The sequence below is a fragment of the Arvicanthis niloticus genome, chromosome 15 (assembly GCF_011762505.2).
Source record: "Arvicanthis niloticus isolate mArvNil1 chromosome 15, mArvNil1.pat.X, whole genome shotgun sequence".
Lineage (NCBI taxonomy): Eukaryota > Metazoa > Chordata > Mammalia > Rodentia > Muridae > Arvicanthis > Arvicanthis niloticus.
The window spans coordinates 8,931,270-8,949,507 of NC_047672.1; the positions used below are offsets into that span (position 1 = coordinate 8,931,270).

The following is an 18,238-nucleotide window of genomic DNA, read 5'->3' on the forward strand; positions in this document are numbered from 1 at the left end:
AAACTGAGAACTAGGAGAACAAACGCCCTACCACAGCAGACCACGGGGTAGGATTCGGGGGGTCTCCTCCACTCTATTTCAGAGGAGGAAAGAGAGGTACAAAGCTCAGCTCAGGTCTCACAGCAGGTCCAGGGACTTCACAGCCACACCCTTCTATCATGATAGATGTCTAAGTTCATTTCCATCGAATGAAGTGATTCTCTTGGCAAGAAATCTGAGCTATCAAGGGCCATGTTCCAAGACACATCCGATCCCACCTCCTTACTGAGAGTGAGATGTGCATGTCATGTCAAGCAAGGAGTTACAGATCAGGAGTAGGAGGGATACCTCAGGCTCTAAGGACTGCCTAGTCCTGGCCCAAATGGAACCAAATGGAACCAAATGGAACCAGCCTCCTCTCTCTCCTGATCTTCACCCTTGCTCAAGAAAGATATGAACGGAATCCTGAGTTTAGGTGTCAAAGGGCCTCGTGGTATGGGGACCAGAAGACCATTCCGTGGCCCTAACCAGGGACCCTGTGCCCAGTTGAGCAAGCCAGATACCATACAAGTCTAATTATCATAGCACATGTCACCATCATAATAGATTTGCCAATTCTATAACAACTCTCAGTTCAATCAGCACCAGTCTGGAGGAAAGTCATTTATCTAATTCACACCACAGAAGCATGGGGTAGGGTGTGTGTGGAAAGGGTCCAGGGGCAGGGGAGTGCTGTTGGCAGAAATGCCAGCCTTGGGGCAGCTTGGCTGAGAGCACACAGAAGTCACTGGTTCTCCAGGTGGAGGCTCAGTACAGTTGCCGAGGAAGACTGGGCTCTTACCGCAGGCAGCAGCAGGAGAGCAGTCAGGGAGAGCTGCAGGACTCTGGCCATGGTGCTTCCCAACCACTATCTCTGGCTGTTGCTCCCAGCCTTGGAGAGTCAGTTGCCGCCCGCCACTATCCACACAGAGCTGAAGGGAAGGAAAGATAGTACACCATGTCACCCGCAGCGGAGTTCTCAGTCTAGGCTTCCAGCCCTGGTTACCCTTGAACCTTGCACTCCTTCACTCTTCCATCCCAACAACACAAGTTGAGCGCCATCTGCCTTGTGCCCACCGTGGGGCACCGAATGTGGGTATGTGCCAGCTCAGCCACCCAGCTACTAGAGCAGCTTATTTCTCTGCATAGACCAGCTGTCTCCACATCTCGACATTCTCTGCTTTCACACAGAAACAGCATTTTGGCTGGCATATGCATGCCCACCTAGCAATGACATTTACCAGGCTCCCTTGTTCCCAGGCACAAGCGTGAGCCTCTTGTGCAGGGCACACATGCTCTCAGCTCCCTCACTTAAGTACAGGGCCCACCTCTTCTAAGGCAGACAGAATAATATCCCAGGGGTTGGAGAATGACAATGGGAGAGAAGCCAGCATCCCTGAGCGACTGTGACAGCAAGATACCTCTCTAGCCTGTGTGACCTAGCTAACTCCACACAGCTCTGGGATGGAGAAGCAAGCTTCTGTACCATCTGTTCACTCTGAAAGGGCCTCTTTGCTCTCGGTGCATAGTTGAGGCAAGTACATTCTCCCTTTACTCTGTCTCACCTCACTTTGACTTTTAAAGGGTGTGGTCACATCATACTGCTGCTGGACCTCAAGGACAGGTGTGTGAGGATCAGGACCCCAGAAGGGACCAGAGAAGCTACAGAAAATTGAGTAAGCTGGGGGAACTGGGCTCTCACTCCTCCCGAGCCTGTTCTGCTTCTAAAGTTGACCATTGACACAAACGCCTTGCCACTCAGGAGCTCTGTGCTGGGAAAGGTTTGTCCTTGGACGGAGAGCAACATATATGAGGTTACTCACTGCAGCAGAAACACGCTGCCCCTGCTAAGCAGAGTGCTGTCACCCCTTCAGAGCGATGGCGGTTATTACTCCATTGCTGTGGGAAGGATTATTAAGAAGCCCTATCAGCTAACACAAAAACGTGCTTCTCTAAGGAGGCCACGAGGAGCTGAAACAAGCCTGCCCCTGTGCCCCATGCACCGTGTGGGCCCAGCTTCTGTCGCCTATATCTCTGTGCCTTAAGAACTTGGTCTTAACACCCCCTTTCAACCTTTTTTTTGGCTCAATCCGGTAATAAACAGATATCCAATAAACAGGTATTCAAAATAAGGAAAAAAAAAACAGTGACAGGAAGATAAAGAGAGAAGAATGCCCCTCTCCAGTCTACAGCTCACTCACTCAGAGATGGTAAGAAGATCTCGGATAGCTGACAAGTACCGAGGAAGGGGGCAGGTAGGGCTGAGTCGACTGGGAGAAGCCTAAGAATGAAAAAAAGGTCAGGCACACCAGCTCCAGTGCCTACACCTCCCACAAAGCCTCATACACACTTGGTGCATACAGGCATCTTGGTTGTAAAACTGGTGGTTCCTAGGAAGTATACAGTCGCCTCTACCTGTCTGAGATCCCACACCCTGTCTGTAGAAATGACCTCAGGCTTGGTTAGGATGGGAGAATATCTAGTTCTGGGGACCTCAGCAAGCTTCACTTCACTTCAGTGAGAGGCCATCTTTCCCAGCTAGTCCAGGACAGAAAAACCAGTAAGAATGGTATGTCCTCTGAGCTCAGGGGTTACTCTCTTTCACCTTGAGTAATCTCAAGACTACAAAACAGAGCTGTAGCCCCAAGGGAAGCCCGACAGGACCAGACTGTCCCCAAACACATCTTCTGATTCCTCTGCATCCCAGAACCTCTCAGCTTAGTGCAGCCTGGGGCCACCTGCCAGGCTGCCCCTCCAGCTGACACCATATGGATTACAGTGGGTCTGCTTTAACCTTAGTGAGAACCTTGGGATGTACACGGGGCAAAGAGCTGCAGCTCCAAGGTTCCCTCTGGTGGAGGGAACATGATAGTGGGGAGGGGGAGCCTGGCTGCAGGAGGATGGTATGTGGTTCGTTCTCTCTCTCTCTTTCTCTCTCTCTCTCTCTCTCTCTCTCTCTCTCTCTCTCTCTCTCTCTCTGTCTGTCTGTCTCTCTCTCTCTGAAGCAAAGGAGCATAAAAACATGTCATGTCCACAAACACTAAAGCACCTCTATCCCCGGGGCTTCTACTTGAAAGCATCAATATGATGACCATCTGTGATGGCAACTCCCCTCCTCTCCTCACATGGCCCTTCATGGAGACCCAGAACCATGTACAGTAAATGTTCCTGTGAGGATACTGGCTGAGACACATCACCCTCTGCCTCTTTAGATATGTGCAGGGACCCTCAGTTCTGTGTACAGTCTCCTAGATGGATCATAATCCAGAGAGATATCCATGGTGCTGACACAGGAGCCATGAATACACACAGATGAATATCTCAGGTGGGGCAACCATTGAGCAAGAGCCAGGATCCTGGATACCATTGCTGCCCCACCTGGTCCCTACCACAGAGGTACCAAGCCCTGGCTTTTCTTCCTGTCTCTGGAGCCCTCACAGAACACTACTCTCTGCTCTTCCGGGTGGTTCTCTCCTGTTCTCACTCTTGCCCAGTAGCGCCTAGTGCTTACTGTCCAGTATATTGTGGGGCACAGGCACGGTGCTCCGTGGGTAGACTTACAAGATGTGACACACCAGCCTGATGCTCCTCTCTGCCCAGGCTACCTCAGCCTCACAACTCCTTAGAGATGCAGGTGTCCCTGTCATGGAATACGTCAGGCCACCACAGATCTGTCAAACACCCCACCCTAAGGAGGGACATCAGGACCTTCTACTTGACTACCCTGCATGCCCTCACTCTCTCCCTGGGGGTCACACTGTGCCAGGCAGGTGGCTCAGAGAACAGGGAAGCTCTGCCTCTGAGCTTAGCAGAACTGAAATGGAACATTTAACCCCCTGGAGGTTTTAGCCTTGACCCCAGGCAACCCGCTTATGCTTCCTGCTCAGCTTCCACACTTGGTCTGCAAAGCGGGAATGACAGCCATGCCTGATCCACGGGCAGCGCTTCGAGGTTGTGCCACAGCCTGGCATCTGTGAGGTGTCAACTTCTCTGTGTTCATGACTCTTGTGCCACTGCACTGTCACCTCCTCCCTGTATCACATTCACTGGGAACAGCCAGCCAGCCAGCTACACTTTATCTCCTAATGGCCAGTACTTACTCAGTACACAGTATATGCTGGGCACGTCTCCAAGTTGAATACCCATCAACTCCTGTAACTTGACTGGCCCTCTCCTCATTTTATAGGAGAGGCGACAGAGGCACAGAAATTCTATGTAACTTCTCCAAGGTCTCACAGAAAGCATCCCATAGAACCAAAAGGTGGCTCCAAACCATATGTGCCCCCTTGACTTCTGCTGCTCTGTCACTTGTAAAGGAGCCTGCTGAACCCCTACGTGACCTCTCACACCATCAGAGGTATGCAGATGCAGGCCTACCTGTACCTGCCCCGTCTTCAGGAAGAGCAGCTGTGAACGGAACATTTCTGTCTTGCCTGAGATCAACTTGAAAAGCCATCTCATTATGGGGAAACTAAGACCAGAGTAGGAAGGTGCTTCCCAAGGGTACGTAGTACAGAACCTAGCGATATGCCTAGCAGGAATAGGATGTGGACCGGACTGCAGGGAATGTAGGAGACCCCAGAACATGCCCACCCTTCCACCCAGAGAAAATCTGCCCTCCCTGGGCCCCAGCAGTCCTGAAGCTGAGCTGAGCAGGAACTGACAGCTAGGGCTGCATCACCAATCAGCACTGGAGAACTGGTGACTCACAGACCTCGAGACATTCCTAGTCAGAGAAAGGGGGGATCTGCAGACCCTTCAGCACCCTCACTGCACCAAGCCCAGCAAAGGCCATCTGCCACTCTCAGCGGGGCCGTGGTTTCTGCTGCAGGCCACTTACAACTCCTCCCACAGTTGCTCCAGACCCTCAGTTGAAGTCTGGTGTCTCTGCATCCTTCCTGTGCCCTGTGGGGCACCTAGAGAGGACTGAGCACATCACGGTTCCATCCTTCCCCTCTCCATACAGACCTAGGATCCATACATGGCCTGCACCAAAGCCACCTAGAGCAAATCATCAGGAGGTGGGGAGGAGGTAAGGCAGGCTGGAGCCAGTCTAGCAGCTAGGAACACTGAAGAACTGTGCCAGGAAAGGAGGCAGCACTAAGTGAGAAAATATTGTTATACCCCCACCAAGGGAAGAGATTTTCATGGCCGCTGAGCAGAGCCACCACAGAACCATTTGGGATAAGGTCTAGGTTGGTGGAAAGTGGGCAGATTTCTGAGGTATGGGTCAATATTGACAGCAAAATATCCCTGGAAGATGTGGCAGGAAAGAAAGGTCCCAGGAGGACAGCAGGGCAAGAGAGAAGCAGAGGGGAGGGTGAGCTTGCTACCAGAGCCATAGGTTCCCAGTGAGGAGAGTCCAAGGTGCACAGTGGCTGCCAGTACTCTCAGCCAGTACGCCACATGCCCATCTGCCAGGGAGAAGGTGGAGGAAGCCAGGTACTACTCAATCCAAGGAGAGCTGGGAGGAGAGAGGCCGCTCCAGCCTTGAAACACCACCTCCTGGAAGCCCACCAGTGTACTTACTTATTCTACTCTCTGGTCCCAAGCCTGAAAAAGGAGCTCCTCCAAGTTTACTGTGAGATCCAAGGTGATCTTTTGGGTTGTTTTCTCCCTCATAAGAGGAACAGGAGGAGGGGCCCAAGAACTCGTTAGCATGTTATTGATGTGGAAGTATTTAATGGGTGCTGTCTCTGGTTATACTGCACGGGTGGGGTGTCCCCTGAGCACAGTGGGGACTTCCCCCAGGATTGACAAACAGATGCCTCTGGAAGACCAAGCAGAACAACTCGTGCTCAGGAATCTTGAGTTCCCGGACCAGAAATCTTCTTTCTCTAACCGTTCATCCCAGGAGCTAGTAAATCCTTCTGACTGGTCAGATTCACTTTATTCCCAATTTTTGAACAGCCAGAAAGTCAAGTACAGTTTCTAAATGGTACATTTTTAAATGGCCAGGGAATTAAAAGAATTGAATTGCCTGAAAAACAAAATTGCATGAAATTATAATATTGGGTATCTGCTATGTTTGTCAAAACACAGTCAGGTTTAGTTTCTCTTTATATGTCCTCTGTGCAGGACAAAGTCATTACAGCCAAGAGCAATGCCCACAGAGTCTAAAATATTAACTAGATTCACGGGGGGTGGGGAGGGGAGAGTCACATCCCATGTTCTAGGCTCCTGCAATACAGTGTATACACACACACACACACACACACACACACACCTGAACCTTCATTAAGGTTGGCTTTATGACCAAGTGTTCCCAGATCTTGTGTGAGAATGTCTTTCTGTTGCTGTCTACCTCTCTCTCATCCCAGCGCTCAGGCAGGTGTCATGGGAAGCTTACATGCCTTCCCAGCTGTGTGTCACTCCTCTGTGTGTCAGCGTGGGGGTGGTTATCATTGTGTGCTTCTGACGGCATCCAGAGCTCAGTAAAAACACATCACAGCTAAGGGTTTTCCTGCCTCCATGTTGCCAGGCAGCTGGACCATGAAGTCCAATCCGTTCCCAGCCCCTTCTATTGAGAACTGGCCGGAGACTTCTGAGACCTCTCAGCCTTTGGGGGTAAAAAGCCCCCACCTGTCCTGCCTGGGGCATCACATCTCTACTCACACACATCCTCAGGCTTTTCAGTCACCTCAAGGTCAGCTCCAGAGTGAGTGGCTCTCAGGTGAGCATGTGCTCCTGGTCCTAAACAAACCTCTGCACTGGGTACCCTGGGTCCTAACATCTGGTCAGTGCAACCTGAGCAATGAATGAAACGGAGCCCTGACAGAGCTCCTCAGTGAGAAAACCACCTAGTGGCCCTGGCCACTGTCCTTTCTAGACTCTCACCTGTGTGCTGATCTATAAATATCCACTGAGTCCATGTCACCATTCAATACAGATGGAAAGTAGGAGCAGAACAGAGAGGCAACCACGTGAGAAAACAAGAGCTCCGACGTGCTTTCCCAATCAGCCCCCCTGCGAGCCTGAAACACGCACAAAACAGGATGTGAATGCGAGCTGTAGCCTGGCTCAGTCTTGGGAGTACAGGAAAAGATCCTCCTCTAGGCTCACCACAGACATGTTCCCTCACTACACAGAGACAGACAGACCATTGGGATCTCAGCACAGATGCCCTGCCACTCATGAACCACTTCTGATGGCAGAAAATAGGAGGGACCGCATCTGACTCCCAGTCACACCACACACACTTGTTGATGGATTGGTCAGAAGAGCTGGCTCAAGGCTGGCTCCAGCGTGTCCTGTCTTTAATTTGTGTGTTCAGATTTTGGCTTGTGTCCAGACTGGGGCTTTTGCCTGTTCTTTCCAAGGTCAGGGAGGAGCAGAAGTCCTAGGCCTGCACCTGGGAATGGGGGCTCCTCCAGCCTTACCAGCCTACCACATCAGATGCATCTCAAGGTCTTCTGAACAAACCTAGAGCTACCTGCTATCCCTGGGCTCCAAAAGGGTCAATCACAGTACCTAACCCTTGTCCCAAACCCACAGCCACCCTCCAGCCTCCAGCTTGACCTTCAGAATGGCCTGCCTCAGTCCAACTGCAGTCTCGGGGCAGACTGACTTCCACATCCTCTGTATGGGCTCTAAATTCCCACATACCCTCACAGGAATGCACCTGAGCTGCCATAGAAAAAAATCCAAACAGATGCCTGCTTCTCTTCTAAGGGAATTCTGAGTGAGACACATGGTCTGAAGTAAAGAAAAGTAGCCACAGTGGCCCTCAAATGGACAGAGGAATTAGCAAGACCCATTCTCATGCTCAATGAGATGGTCCAGAAGGCTCTGAGCTCCTAGGACTGAGGCTCCGCTCCCTAGCAGCGAGTGAAATGCCATCACCTTCCCCTTCCTGTGTGCTTGCTCCTGAAGATCTAGTTCTACGCACTAGTGCCTGGTCCCTCCGACCCCCAAACCAGCCATGCTTTTGCTGAAGATATGGTCCTACTCCCAGCAGCCAGCTAGCTACTGCAGAGCCTGGGCCTTTAAAACAATCATCAGGGGTCTCGGGTGGGCCCACTTCAGCAACCACACTCCCACAGCGATTTTCCCCACAGGCCCTGCAGGGCGTTTCCTTGTTAGACCACCAAACCCCAAGCATCTCTTACTCAACCTCTCCCGCGCCACGGGGGTGGGGTGGGGGGTGTAAGAAACGTAGGACTATCCTTTATAAAACAATGCTAAAGGTTATCTCCACTGGGGGGTGGGACAAACTAAACTGATCCCTATCCTACCTCCGCAGCACATAGCTTGTCCACCCCTCAAAGGCCCTGCAGACTGTAGAACCGAGTCCCCAAGAGACCCTCCAGCATTTCCTTCCAAATTCACGTAGGTGCTTTGGTCTGTCCTGGAGACAGAGAGATCAATCTCTTGGGGTCCCCCTGGCCGCAGTGTCATCCGTGCCCCTGAATGCCTCTTTCTGTCACCAGAAAAGGCTGAGACAGCTAGGCCGATACTCACTGAATGATCTACAATAATGCGCCCCAAGCCACGGGTCCGACACTTGGATGGGGCAGAGAGAAGCGTAGGCAGCCCGCGGCGGCAGGAGAGGATGGGCTCCGACTCTGTGCCCCGCGTTGGCCCTCGCCGGTTAGGGGTTTGGCAGAGCACGCGGTTCCTGGAGACCTCTGGGCTGAAGGAGGGGTCCGATGGCCCCTCTGGAGAAGGGTCTGGCCCTGGGCGAGTGCGGGGCGGAGAGACAGACCAGGAGTGGTCCTTACCTGCTGGCCTAGGGGCTGGTCCGAGCTGCTGGGCGCCGGGACTGAAGGTTCAGGAGAACGCGCAACCCGAGAATCCGCGCACAGAGCCGCACTGGCTGGAGTGTGTGCGCCGCGGAGCGCGCGCCGAGCCTGGTCTCTCGGTGAGTGTGGCCGCGGGCAGCTGGGTCTGTGTGTCCCTGCGCCGCGGTGTGTGCGTGTTGCACACGGGGACCGCGCTGCTCCAAAGCCACCGCCAGTCGCAGCCGGGAATCAGAGCGAGGCACCCCTCGTCTACTGTCGCCCACCCAGTGCCGCTCGGCCCGCTCTGTCCTGCGGGAGAGGCGCCGCCTCTGCTGCGCAGCCAGGCCCGGGCGAGGAAGGCGACAGACCACCGCCTCCCTGGCGGACCTCGCAGGCGGGGGGTGGGGTGCAGACCAATGAGCGCCCGGGGGCGGGGTTAGGTCCGGGGCAGAGATGGGGAGCTGGATGAGGACCACCACGCTGACACAAGCCAGAGCTGCTGCAGAGACCCAGGGCGCGGAGGCGGAGGTAACAGCCCCCCTTTCCCAGTTCTGTCGCAGAGCTTCCGGGCTGAGTTGTGCCTTCCTCAGGACTCACCACCTTTCTGTTCAACCGCAAAACATCCACGAGAGAAAGCCCTCTCCCTCTTCCTTTCCTCTCTGTGTTCCAAATCTCCTCTGGCAACCTGCCACCTGAGCAAATCCCAGGCCCTCTTTGGGCCCTTCTCTGCTCACAGTCAGGGGTCCGCAAGGGTTGGATTGCAGGTGCCTATCTAGATGTCCTCAAATGTGACACCCAGAGAACACCTCGATAGCCAGAAAAGGAGTGGTTGTGCTTACGGGAAGGCTGTTAAAAATAAATGAGACTGTCCTGCCAGCTCCGTGAGTTTGGGTGTGTGGCCTGATGCTTCTGAGCCTCCACTTCTTCACCTGCACCGTAGTCGTCCGTCGTTCCTATTTCTGGGGTCATGAGAACAACATTGAAGAGGAACAGTCTGTGTGCCAGTAGTAAGCTTGTACTAGGCTCATATATTCACTGATGCTAAACAAATTACTATTGTTGTTCGTGATGTGGTGTGCTCACCCTTCTCCTGGTACAATTCTATAAGTGCGTGCTTAATGACTAGAACTCAGTCAGTTAAGGTTACATAGCCAACGTCCTGCCACCTCCAGTTTGTCACAACTGTCCCCAGTCACATCATCCTGAGTTCTTGGCATCCCCATCACTTAGCTCTCAACTGGCTCCTGTCATTGCTCATTCAGGCAAGTTCTGAGCCACCCGCGGCGTGCATGCTTCTGAGGAATCCTCAAGGAGGAAGAGGGAAGGAGAAAGGACTTGAGCCTTTTGTTAACAAGGTCAGTCTAGCTGAAGACAAAAGGACCAGGAGGTGGAGAAGAACCATGAATGGGAACCATACAGAACCCTAACTGGTAAGACCTGCCCATTTTACATCTCCTTTCACAATGAAAACAGCAAGGAAAAGAATAGGGAGCGATCCAACACTCCAGAAAGATGTATGGAGTGCCCTATATACAGAACAAGTCCATGATTCCCCCCTTAGTCCAGGAAGCACTGGTCCTACTTCGTCACCTCACCGATAGCTGGCACTTGCTTGTGTTCTTTCAGGCCATGTTCCAACGGAAGAGCAGTGGAGAATATGTCTTCTCTACTAAGAGTGGTCGGGACCCCTCTAGAGAGAGCACAGCCAGAAGTCAGCAGTCAATAACAGCTCTGGAACATACTGCATTTCTCTCTAGTCTGTTTTTCCCAAACTGGAAGTCAGCTTCTCTACTCAGCCTCCAGCCCTGATGTAGGACAGATCAAATGAGATGTCACCTGTGAAGGTACTCTGCAAACTGTGAGACATTCAAGGGGAGGCAGGTCTGTTGAGAGCCTCCACATACGAAGTGGGGCATGAAACATAGGACATTGGCACTAAGGGGTGCAAGGAAAGGGGAGGTGGAATCACATGCAGTAGACCAGATCACTCCAGAAATGTTGATAGTCAGACTCCACTACGGAAATCCTCACACTCTGAGCTTGCGCATCCAGTTCCTGGTTTATTAGATACTGTTGGTTCTTCATGTCTGTGTCTGGGAACCAGAACCCTGCTCTGTTCTGTGTTAGCAGGTGCACATCGTGGTATATGAGAAAGGTAGTCATGATGTGTGTCTTCCTCTATCCAGGCAGCCAGCTGTGCAGAAAGAAGTGAGACACTCATACAAATCCACTTGTCTTCTCTTTGCCTCACAGACTATGGCCTGAAGGTGAGTCCCTAGCAGACCCCAGATAGAGGGCAGTCAGACTTACACTCCCACTTGTACCCAACCAAAAAGGAGCTGTCAAGGCAGAGGAGGATGGGAAACAATGACACACAGAGCCAGGTGTGCCTGATGTCGTCCAAGAGTGATGCTTTTTTTTTTTTTTCTAGCTGATTCACCTCACAGGGGCACAAAGGTGACTTACCAGACCCCAGCAGAAGAAGATGCTGTGAGCTACACCCTCCATCATTCTGTAGGCCCAGCATGGGTTTCTGTGTCTTGTGCCTGAAGTAGGCATTTGTCTCCGGCCTTCCTAACAAATGTGGTCCCATGAATAAAAACTACATCAATTCTGGTCCCCCAAACCAAACATCCCCAAGAACACAGCCAAGATTCCCCAGTATCTCTATGGTCACTTACCCAAAAAGCCAACTTTAGGTCAAATTCTAACCTTGACTCTGTGCTGGGCAGTTCATCATCCCCACCTTCACTGCTAAGCTCTGGAAAGTATTGGGGTGGGAGCTAAAGGACAACCCCCTGGACATGGTGTCCTCTTGAGGTACCTTCCCTCCCAGAATAGAAGAATGAGAGAAACCACTGTTCCTACCCTGAGGTGCTCACTGCCTCATCCCTCTCCACAAACCAGCGAGCTGGGCAGGCAGCAGCTGAAAAATATGGGTTTTAATTCAATTTCCTGAGATGAGGGATTGAGGGAGATGAATGCCAGGCCACCCTACCCAGCATTCATCTCTCCTACACAGCCCTTCCTTCCGTGACACAAGCCCAGCCCTGGCGCCACTCAGACATAAGCAGTACCTTCCAGAACCCAGGTACCTCGGGGTGGAGAGCTAGCATTTCTGGCGGGCTCCTACTCTGTAGAGCCAAGGCTGCTCAGGATTCAGGACACTGTCTGCTGGAGAAAGGACCCTTCTTAACTATTCTCCACAGAATCTCTTCACAAGCTTTGAAAAAAAAAAAAAAATAACCACCCCTGCCCAGGCCTCACCGATAATTAGATAATTGGTCTGTGGAGAGGCTTGGGTAGGAGTGTTTTTTTGAAAGCTCCCTAGGGTGTTTTAACATACAGCTGGAGTGCTCCGGAACACTGTGAGAAGCCCTCCCCGTACCTCCAGTGCAAGCCTCCCAAGGTGGTCTGCTCATACAACCAGAACAGGGACCAGGTGGATCTGGTCCCCAGACCTTGGGACACCCTGAGATAAAAGGAAATGCATGTTAGTTCTCTGTCTAGAGCCATGCTGTGCAGACGGTGGCCTTGGTGTACTTGAAATCCCCTGAGATGCCCTGGAAGCTACTTGTACCCAACCTAAAGGGAGCTGTCAAGCCAGAGTGGGGATGGGAAACCATGACACATGGAGCCAGGCGTGCCTGAAGTCGTCCAAGAGTGATGCACACAAATGATGATAACGGAGTTGAGGAGAACAGAACGGCATCTTCAGAAGGACTAGGCATTCCTCAGAGACTAGGCTTAAGTTCTCTCTAGCCATTCCACAGCCCAGCAGTGGGTAGAGATGAGTGAGGCAAAGACTACTTGGAATGAGAGGCTAGGGGGGTAACAGAGGCAAGAGTTAGGGCGATCACTCATAAGGCTCAGGATCAGAAATGATGTTCCACTTACAAGGCATTACGGCTACCTGAAGAGCATGTCTTCGATCAACCAGCCCTGTGCCTCCCTAACTCTTATATAAGAACTTATGTGTCTGGGAACTTGGAACGTATGGATGTCAGGGTAGACTGGATGAGATAAATAATTCCTTGGATTCCAGAGGAAAAATCAAGAGACCTGTGTGCAGACCTACATCTCTTTGACACAGATATGCAAATACTCTGTCCAGCCCAGATGAGTGCACAGGCAAATATGCATGCTCGCTGCACCTTCCCTTGCAGCCTGCACCCCAGAGGTGTGGTCACAGATGAGCCAGTGGGTGAGACCACACACAGATTCATGCTCTGAATATGCATCTTCTCCTCTGGGATAGAGATCTTCCGTCCTGAGGGATCTCAAGCAGACAGCAGGGCCTGTCTGCAGAGGCATAGCTTCATCATTCTTAGGCAGTTCTTGTCAGAGAATGAGTGACATTTCCCATTCACCTTCTGTAGTGCCTTCCCCAGGGACTCAACTGGTTACTCATGGGAGCCAGACATTCTGAGAACCCATAGTTGATGGAGAATGAAATATTTCTTTTCTCACACCATCCTCCCCCCCTTGCTCTCTCTCTCTCTCTCTCTCTCTCTCTCTCTCTCTCTCTCTCTCTTTCTCTCTCTCTCTCTCTCCCTTTCTCTTCCTCTCTCCCTCTCTCTCTCTCTTCCCCCCCCACCCCACAGAGGATTCTTTTCATATCCCTACATCCCTTGCTCTGTCTTCTTCACACCTGGAATTTGTTCAGCGCCTCTTCAGTTGCAGAAAGTACCATTCCAACCTATATCACAAATCAGACACATGAATTCAAATGCCATTTTTCACATACCTACCCTCAGCTAGGAGCAGGTCTGCTACCCCTAGCTTGCCCTAGCTCCTGTCACAACAGATTCCTACATCACCTCTCTCTGCTCCCACCTTGTAGATACCACAGTCAAAGCCAGTTCCCACTTGCTGCCCCTGCAGTTTACTGGAGTCTGCTTTAACTGCTCTAAAAATGACAGTCTGCCCCAGCTCCACGCCATTCCTGGCTCTAACAAAGGGCCTCTGCAGGCACAGGGGTGTAGAAATTGCAGATAATTTGTGTGGGAGGAGGCAGCCTGTGTGAGGCATGAATGCAGCCATTCCCAGAAAAAGCAGTTCAGAATAATGTAGGGCCTATTATAGGCTGAGACCTGAGTTGGTGTCATACAAATGATGTTGATAATTATATTAAAAGTAGAGCAAATAGAATGCTATTTGATGACCAACTTTGGGAACATGTTGGCAGCTGATAAAATAATTTTTTCTCCTGTGGCTGATAAGAGAACTATCTGCAAGAAATTCATAGGAACCTTGGACTCTAGACCCTGAGCTGGTGGGAAGGGACTGACTTAAGGCTTTGCAAATACTCCAGGCAGAGTCTGTATGGTTAGGATGCTCTAGTGCTGTGCGAAATGTTATTGCACACTTAATGGCTTAAGGTAATATACACCGTGTGTGTCACAAGTTCCAGGGTTTCAGGGATTGGACAGGGAGTTGTGCTCGGGATGTTAAAAGGAAGCAATCAAAAAGAGACCAAGCCCAGGGTTTCCACGCAGGCACAGGGTAATATCCCAAGGCGTTGGCTGTATTCAGTTGCTTGTGGTTGTAGAACTTGGGCCTTAGCTTTTAGAGGTGCTGCTGAGATCCCAATCTTGCCACTGCAACCCTCAGCATTGAGCTGCCTCTCTGTCCTTGATATCTCTTTCAAAGGGCTCATCTGATTGGCTTAAGATCTTCCATAGTAAGTTCCCAGTTCTTAAACTTGGGGAACATACTCAGTCACATCAGCAAGATTTATTGCCCTTTGCCTCATAAGAGCTCCAATCAGGAAATCAAAATCACACTGTATTATAGGTCCTGTCCATGCTCAAGAGGGTGGGATAGTGTGGGACTGCACACCAGAGGCAGGAACTGTAGGTACTTAAGTTTTAACCTACCACAGTCCCCATCTTCTGGGGTCTGGAGTGTGAGGACTGGACTGGGCCTCCACACTACAGCAGCTCCCTGAAGTTAGAGCCTGTGCCTATCTGGTTGCACCCTCAGGATTTGGCATCCATTCTGTGCTGGTTACAATTGAGTAGCCAACCCCTGTGTGTATGATACGTCAGTGAGAAGTCCAAAGCCCAGGACAGAGATAGCTACATCATCCTGTCCAATGCCACAGATGGTAAGGCTGACACAACATCTGCAGCACTATTCACAAGGACCTTACAATATGACAGGCTCTGGGCTGTCATCTTAGGACCTCGTCAAGCTTTATTGGTTAGGGCCATGGTAATCAAATGAATGCAGGTGAAGAACCCGAGTCTTGGAGAGATGAAGTTGTTTGTCCAAAGATGCCGCCAGCCCTCTCAGTTCAATCCTAATGTCACTGATGCTACTTCTGTGTATCAGAGGACAGATGCTCAGATACCTCCCCACCCCTGCCCTTATGTTCAGGTTCCTGGGGAAATCAGCCCTGGATCTGTTTCACAGAGAGAGAGGGGTGTTTGCAATTATTCTTAATTAGCCTGACTGACCATCTCTGTCACCAGGATGTCTCTTTAGCTGCTTCTTTGTGTTTCGAGGACACTTCTACAGAATAAGGAAACCCATCTGCAGTGTCCTGGAGAGAAAGGTCACAGAAGGATGCTGGCCAGGGGTGAGCCGAGGTATCTTTATATGAACCCAGTCACAGTACCTCTTAGAGTCCTGCTGCTTCTACTAGGTTCCCAGTGGGAAGCCTCTCTCCATCTCCAGGCATAGGTACGACCTCCATCATCTTTATTGCTGGAAGGAGCCACCAGTCCACTCCCTAAGGGACCCATCTGATCAAAACCCTTTTTTCAGATCTCCACATGCATCACCTTCCTCAGTCTTATTCACAAGTCACTGACACCATGAACCCTATCATCTCCTCCTGTACTCCTGTTTACTCAAGTAAACAGTGCTGGCAAGGCCGAGACTTCAGAACGAGCCTTCAGGGTTCAAACTGACATTTTGACACAGTTGTTTAACTTTCTGTGCCTCGATTTCCTCACTCAGAGAGTAGAGCTAAATAATAGCATTAGTACATAAGGTTGTTGGGAAACTGTGTGTGTGTGTGTGTGTGTGTGTGTGTGTGTGTGTGTGTGTGTGTGTGTTAGAGAAATGTATGATGCTTAGCATGGGGTAAACACATTTCTAAAAAGGTCAGGTTTTCCTTGCTTGCTAATTTACATGTTTTCATATTGTTTTTGTCAATTTGTTTGCTTTACTTTTGTTCGCTTGCTTGCTTACTTGCTTTTGACAGGCTCTTCCTACTTAGCCCATGCTAGACCAGAGATTCCCCTTCCTTCCTGGCAGTGATAGGGTTAATGCTCAGCCACCCAGTGTTGCTCTTCTCTTCCACAGCCTTCTCTGTGCTCACCCTATGCACCACTGTCTCTTCCTTCAAGACTTGTCTCCCCTAAGCCAACACAAACTGCATGAGGACCAAGTCTTTCTTCACTTGTTGCTCTAGCCTCAGCTTAGGGTAGCTGGACACCGTTGTTAACGTGAGACTGAATCCCAGCTTCCCTATGCACCCTCAGAAACTGAATTTCCAGAGAATAAAAGGAAGCTTCTGTTTTCTCAGCATCTCCTGGCTGTGTCACCCTGATCCACAGCCGTAGACCCCATTTCTAGATCACACACTGCTCTGCAACACAGTCACCAAGTACCAGAGTCCAGCCCACCAAGTCTGAGACCCCTGACCCAAAACCCTGAAGATTTTGGCTTTCTAGAATAGACCACATGACTCAGACATTCCACAATAAAACTATCCAAGCATCGCTGACAGGAGGCAGGACACTTGGAAAGGAAGCCTAGACTTTCCGAAGAAACTCAGAACTGGATCATGGGAAGATCTGGAGAGACCAGCTGGCTCACTTTCAGTTTTTTTTCCCCCCAAGTGGTGCTTGTGTGTGCTCTAAGCCTAGGGGCTGGGCTGGTGGACAGATCGGTGGGAAAGGGCTCCCCTGTGAGGGTTGCTAGGCACTGGCAGAGCTGGGGGTGGGGACAGAACTGCCTGGCCCAGTCAGCAGAGCTGACACTGCATCCTAATCAGGCTACTGGGGGAGGGAGATGGGTCCTAATCCCATTACAGCTGCTCATCCAGCTGCCAATGCTGGCAGGACCCCAGACCCCAGCACTTCCCTCCCCTCCCTGATCAGTTCAGTCCTCAGATTCAGTCTGCAGAGAACCTTAGATACTGAAGGTTTTCTCTCTCACTGAATTCTCAAGCCCTGTGTCTGTGCCATGAATGGTGAATGGCAGGGAGGTAAAGCAAGGGCGGTGACACCCAGAGCCTGGAGAGTAGACAGACTGAGCCCAGAATAGATGGCAGGAGTACCTAAGAAGCACCGAGCTAACACTCCACAATAGAATCAAGCCAGCCATTATGGCGTCCGAGCAAGGCCTGGCCCCCTACCCTTCCTCAGACTGGCCTCTAATCCCAGCTTCCTTGGTTCAGGTCACAAAATGACCAGTAATCTTCATTCAGGACAGAGTCCTGACCCTACTCAGTGTCTCCAAGCAGTGGGCATCTCTGAACTTCTTCCAGCTCCATAGGGCTCTCTCAGAAGACAGGGTTCTTCTTACAGAACTGCCTGTTCCCTGAGACCTACTGGCTTCTAGCAACTCACAGCAGCCCATACTCCCTGCCTGTGCCCTGAACGCATCCTGCCCTGGTGTGGGGTCTTTAATTTCAGAAGTACCATTGTGCCAAATGTCCTTTCAGACTCTGTCGAGAAAGAGTCTAAAAGGTCAGTGAGCAGATGTTAATCCCACCCAGAGTCAAGACACAGATGATGGGGACAGAGTCACCTTGTTGGAGATGGAGATGCAGAATTGGTGAGTGACCGTGGAGGTAACCACCCTGTAGGGACCAAAGTCCTTAGTGAAAGTGTGCTGTTGACGGGAGCACAGCCACATCCAGGACCCTAGTCTCAGACTCTTTGGAAAATGGCAAATTCCTCTTTCCCCACCGGCAGCCAGACTCCGGGCAAGAGAAGAAATGGCAAAGCCTTCCCTTCTGGCTCATTAGGAGATGTTGATAGAGTGTGCGGAAAATTTCCACCATAGCTTTCTCCCATAGACATTTACAGCCTGCTGAAGACCGCTCCCCTCCAGAGACTGCTCATACTGAGATTAGCTAAACCCGCCTTGTTGACCCAGCTCTTTGCCACAGACCCTACCTCCTTATTTATCCGTATCTAACGATCTTGTCTCTTGTTCAGCTGATTGCAATGACTCTGCTTCTCTGTGTCAATTCTGTGTACTAAGCATGCTGAGCTTCTGGGGTACCGAGGTTTCTCCATTTGAGAGTCCGCCCAATTCCAGCTTCTCTGTGTATCTGGGTGTTTGTGTTTTCTTCATTCCCTCAGCACCCCAGCCAAGGCCATTCCTAGAAGCCATGTGCTGACTCAACTCAGCACCACCTGGTGTTGGAAGTGGGGATACCAACCTTAATAATTCTGGCAAATGGAGTCCACATGGATGAACGTCCTAAACGGAGAATGCACTTCACACGCCCCATGCACGTTCCTCAGCTTTCCTTC

At 51.1% G+C, this 18,238-nt stretch overlaps 1 protein-coding gene and 1 long non-coding RNA gene across 6 annotated transcripts in view; one reads left to right on the forward strand and one right to left on the reverse strand.

Moving 5' to 3' along the window:
* Adcyap1r1 (ADCYAP receptor type I) overlaps positions 1-9,094 on the reverse strand; it is a 49,809-nt gene extending 40,715 nt beyond the window's left edge. The window contains exons 1-3 of one of the 5 annotated variants that reach the window (XM_076913307.1): positions 8,739-9,049; positions 2,220-2,299; positions 821-950 (exon numbers count right to left, since the gene is read on the reverse strand). In XM_076913307.1, the coding sequence (XP_076769422.1) occupies positions 821-871 (51 nt within the window). In that variant the 5' untranslated portion in view covers positions 872-950; positions 2,220-2,299; positions 8,739-9,049. Of the gene's footprint in view, positions 1-820; positions 951-2,219; positions 2,300-8,738 lie in introns of all 5 variants that reach the window. The other 4 variants (XM_034519516.2, XM_034519515.2, XM_034519514.2 and 1 more) reach the window with 4 other exon arrangements.
* Positions 9,095-9,190: 96 nt separating this feature from the next.
* On the forward strand, positions 9,191-11,558 carry LOC143434506 (uncharacterized). The gene is made up of 5 exons (XR_013104003.1): positions 9,191-9,266; positions 10,001-10,168; positions 10,365-10,582; positions 10,925-11,005; positions 11,170-11,558. It is a non-coding gene; the product is annotated as an uncharacterized LOC143434506 (long non-coding RNA).
* Positions 11,559-18,238: the final 6,680 nt, after the last annotated feature.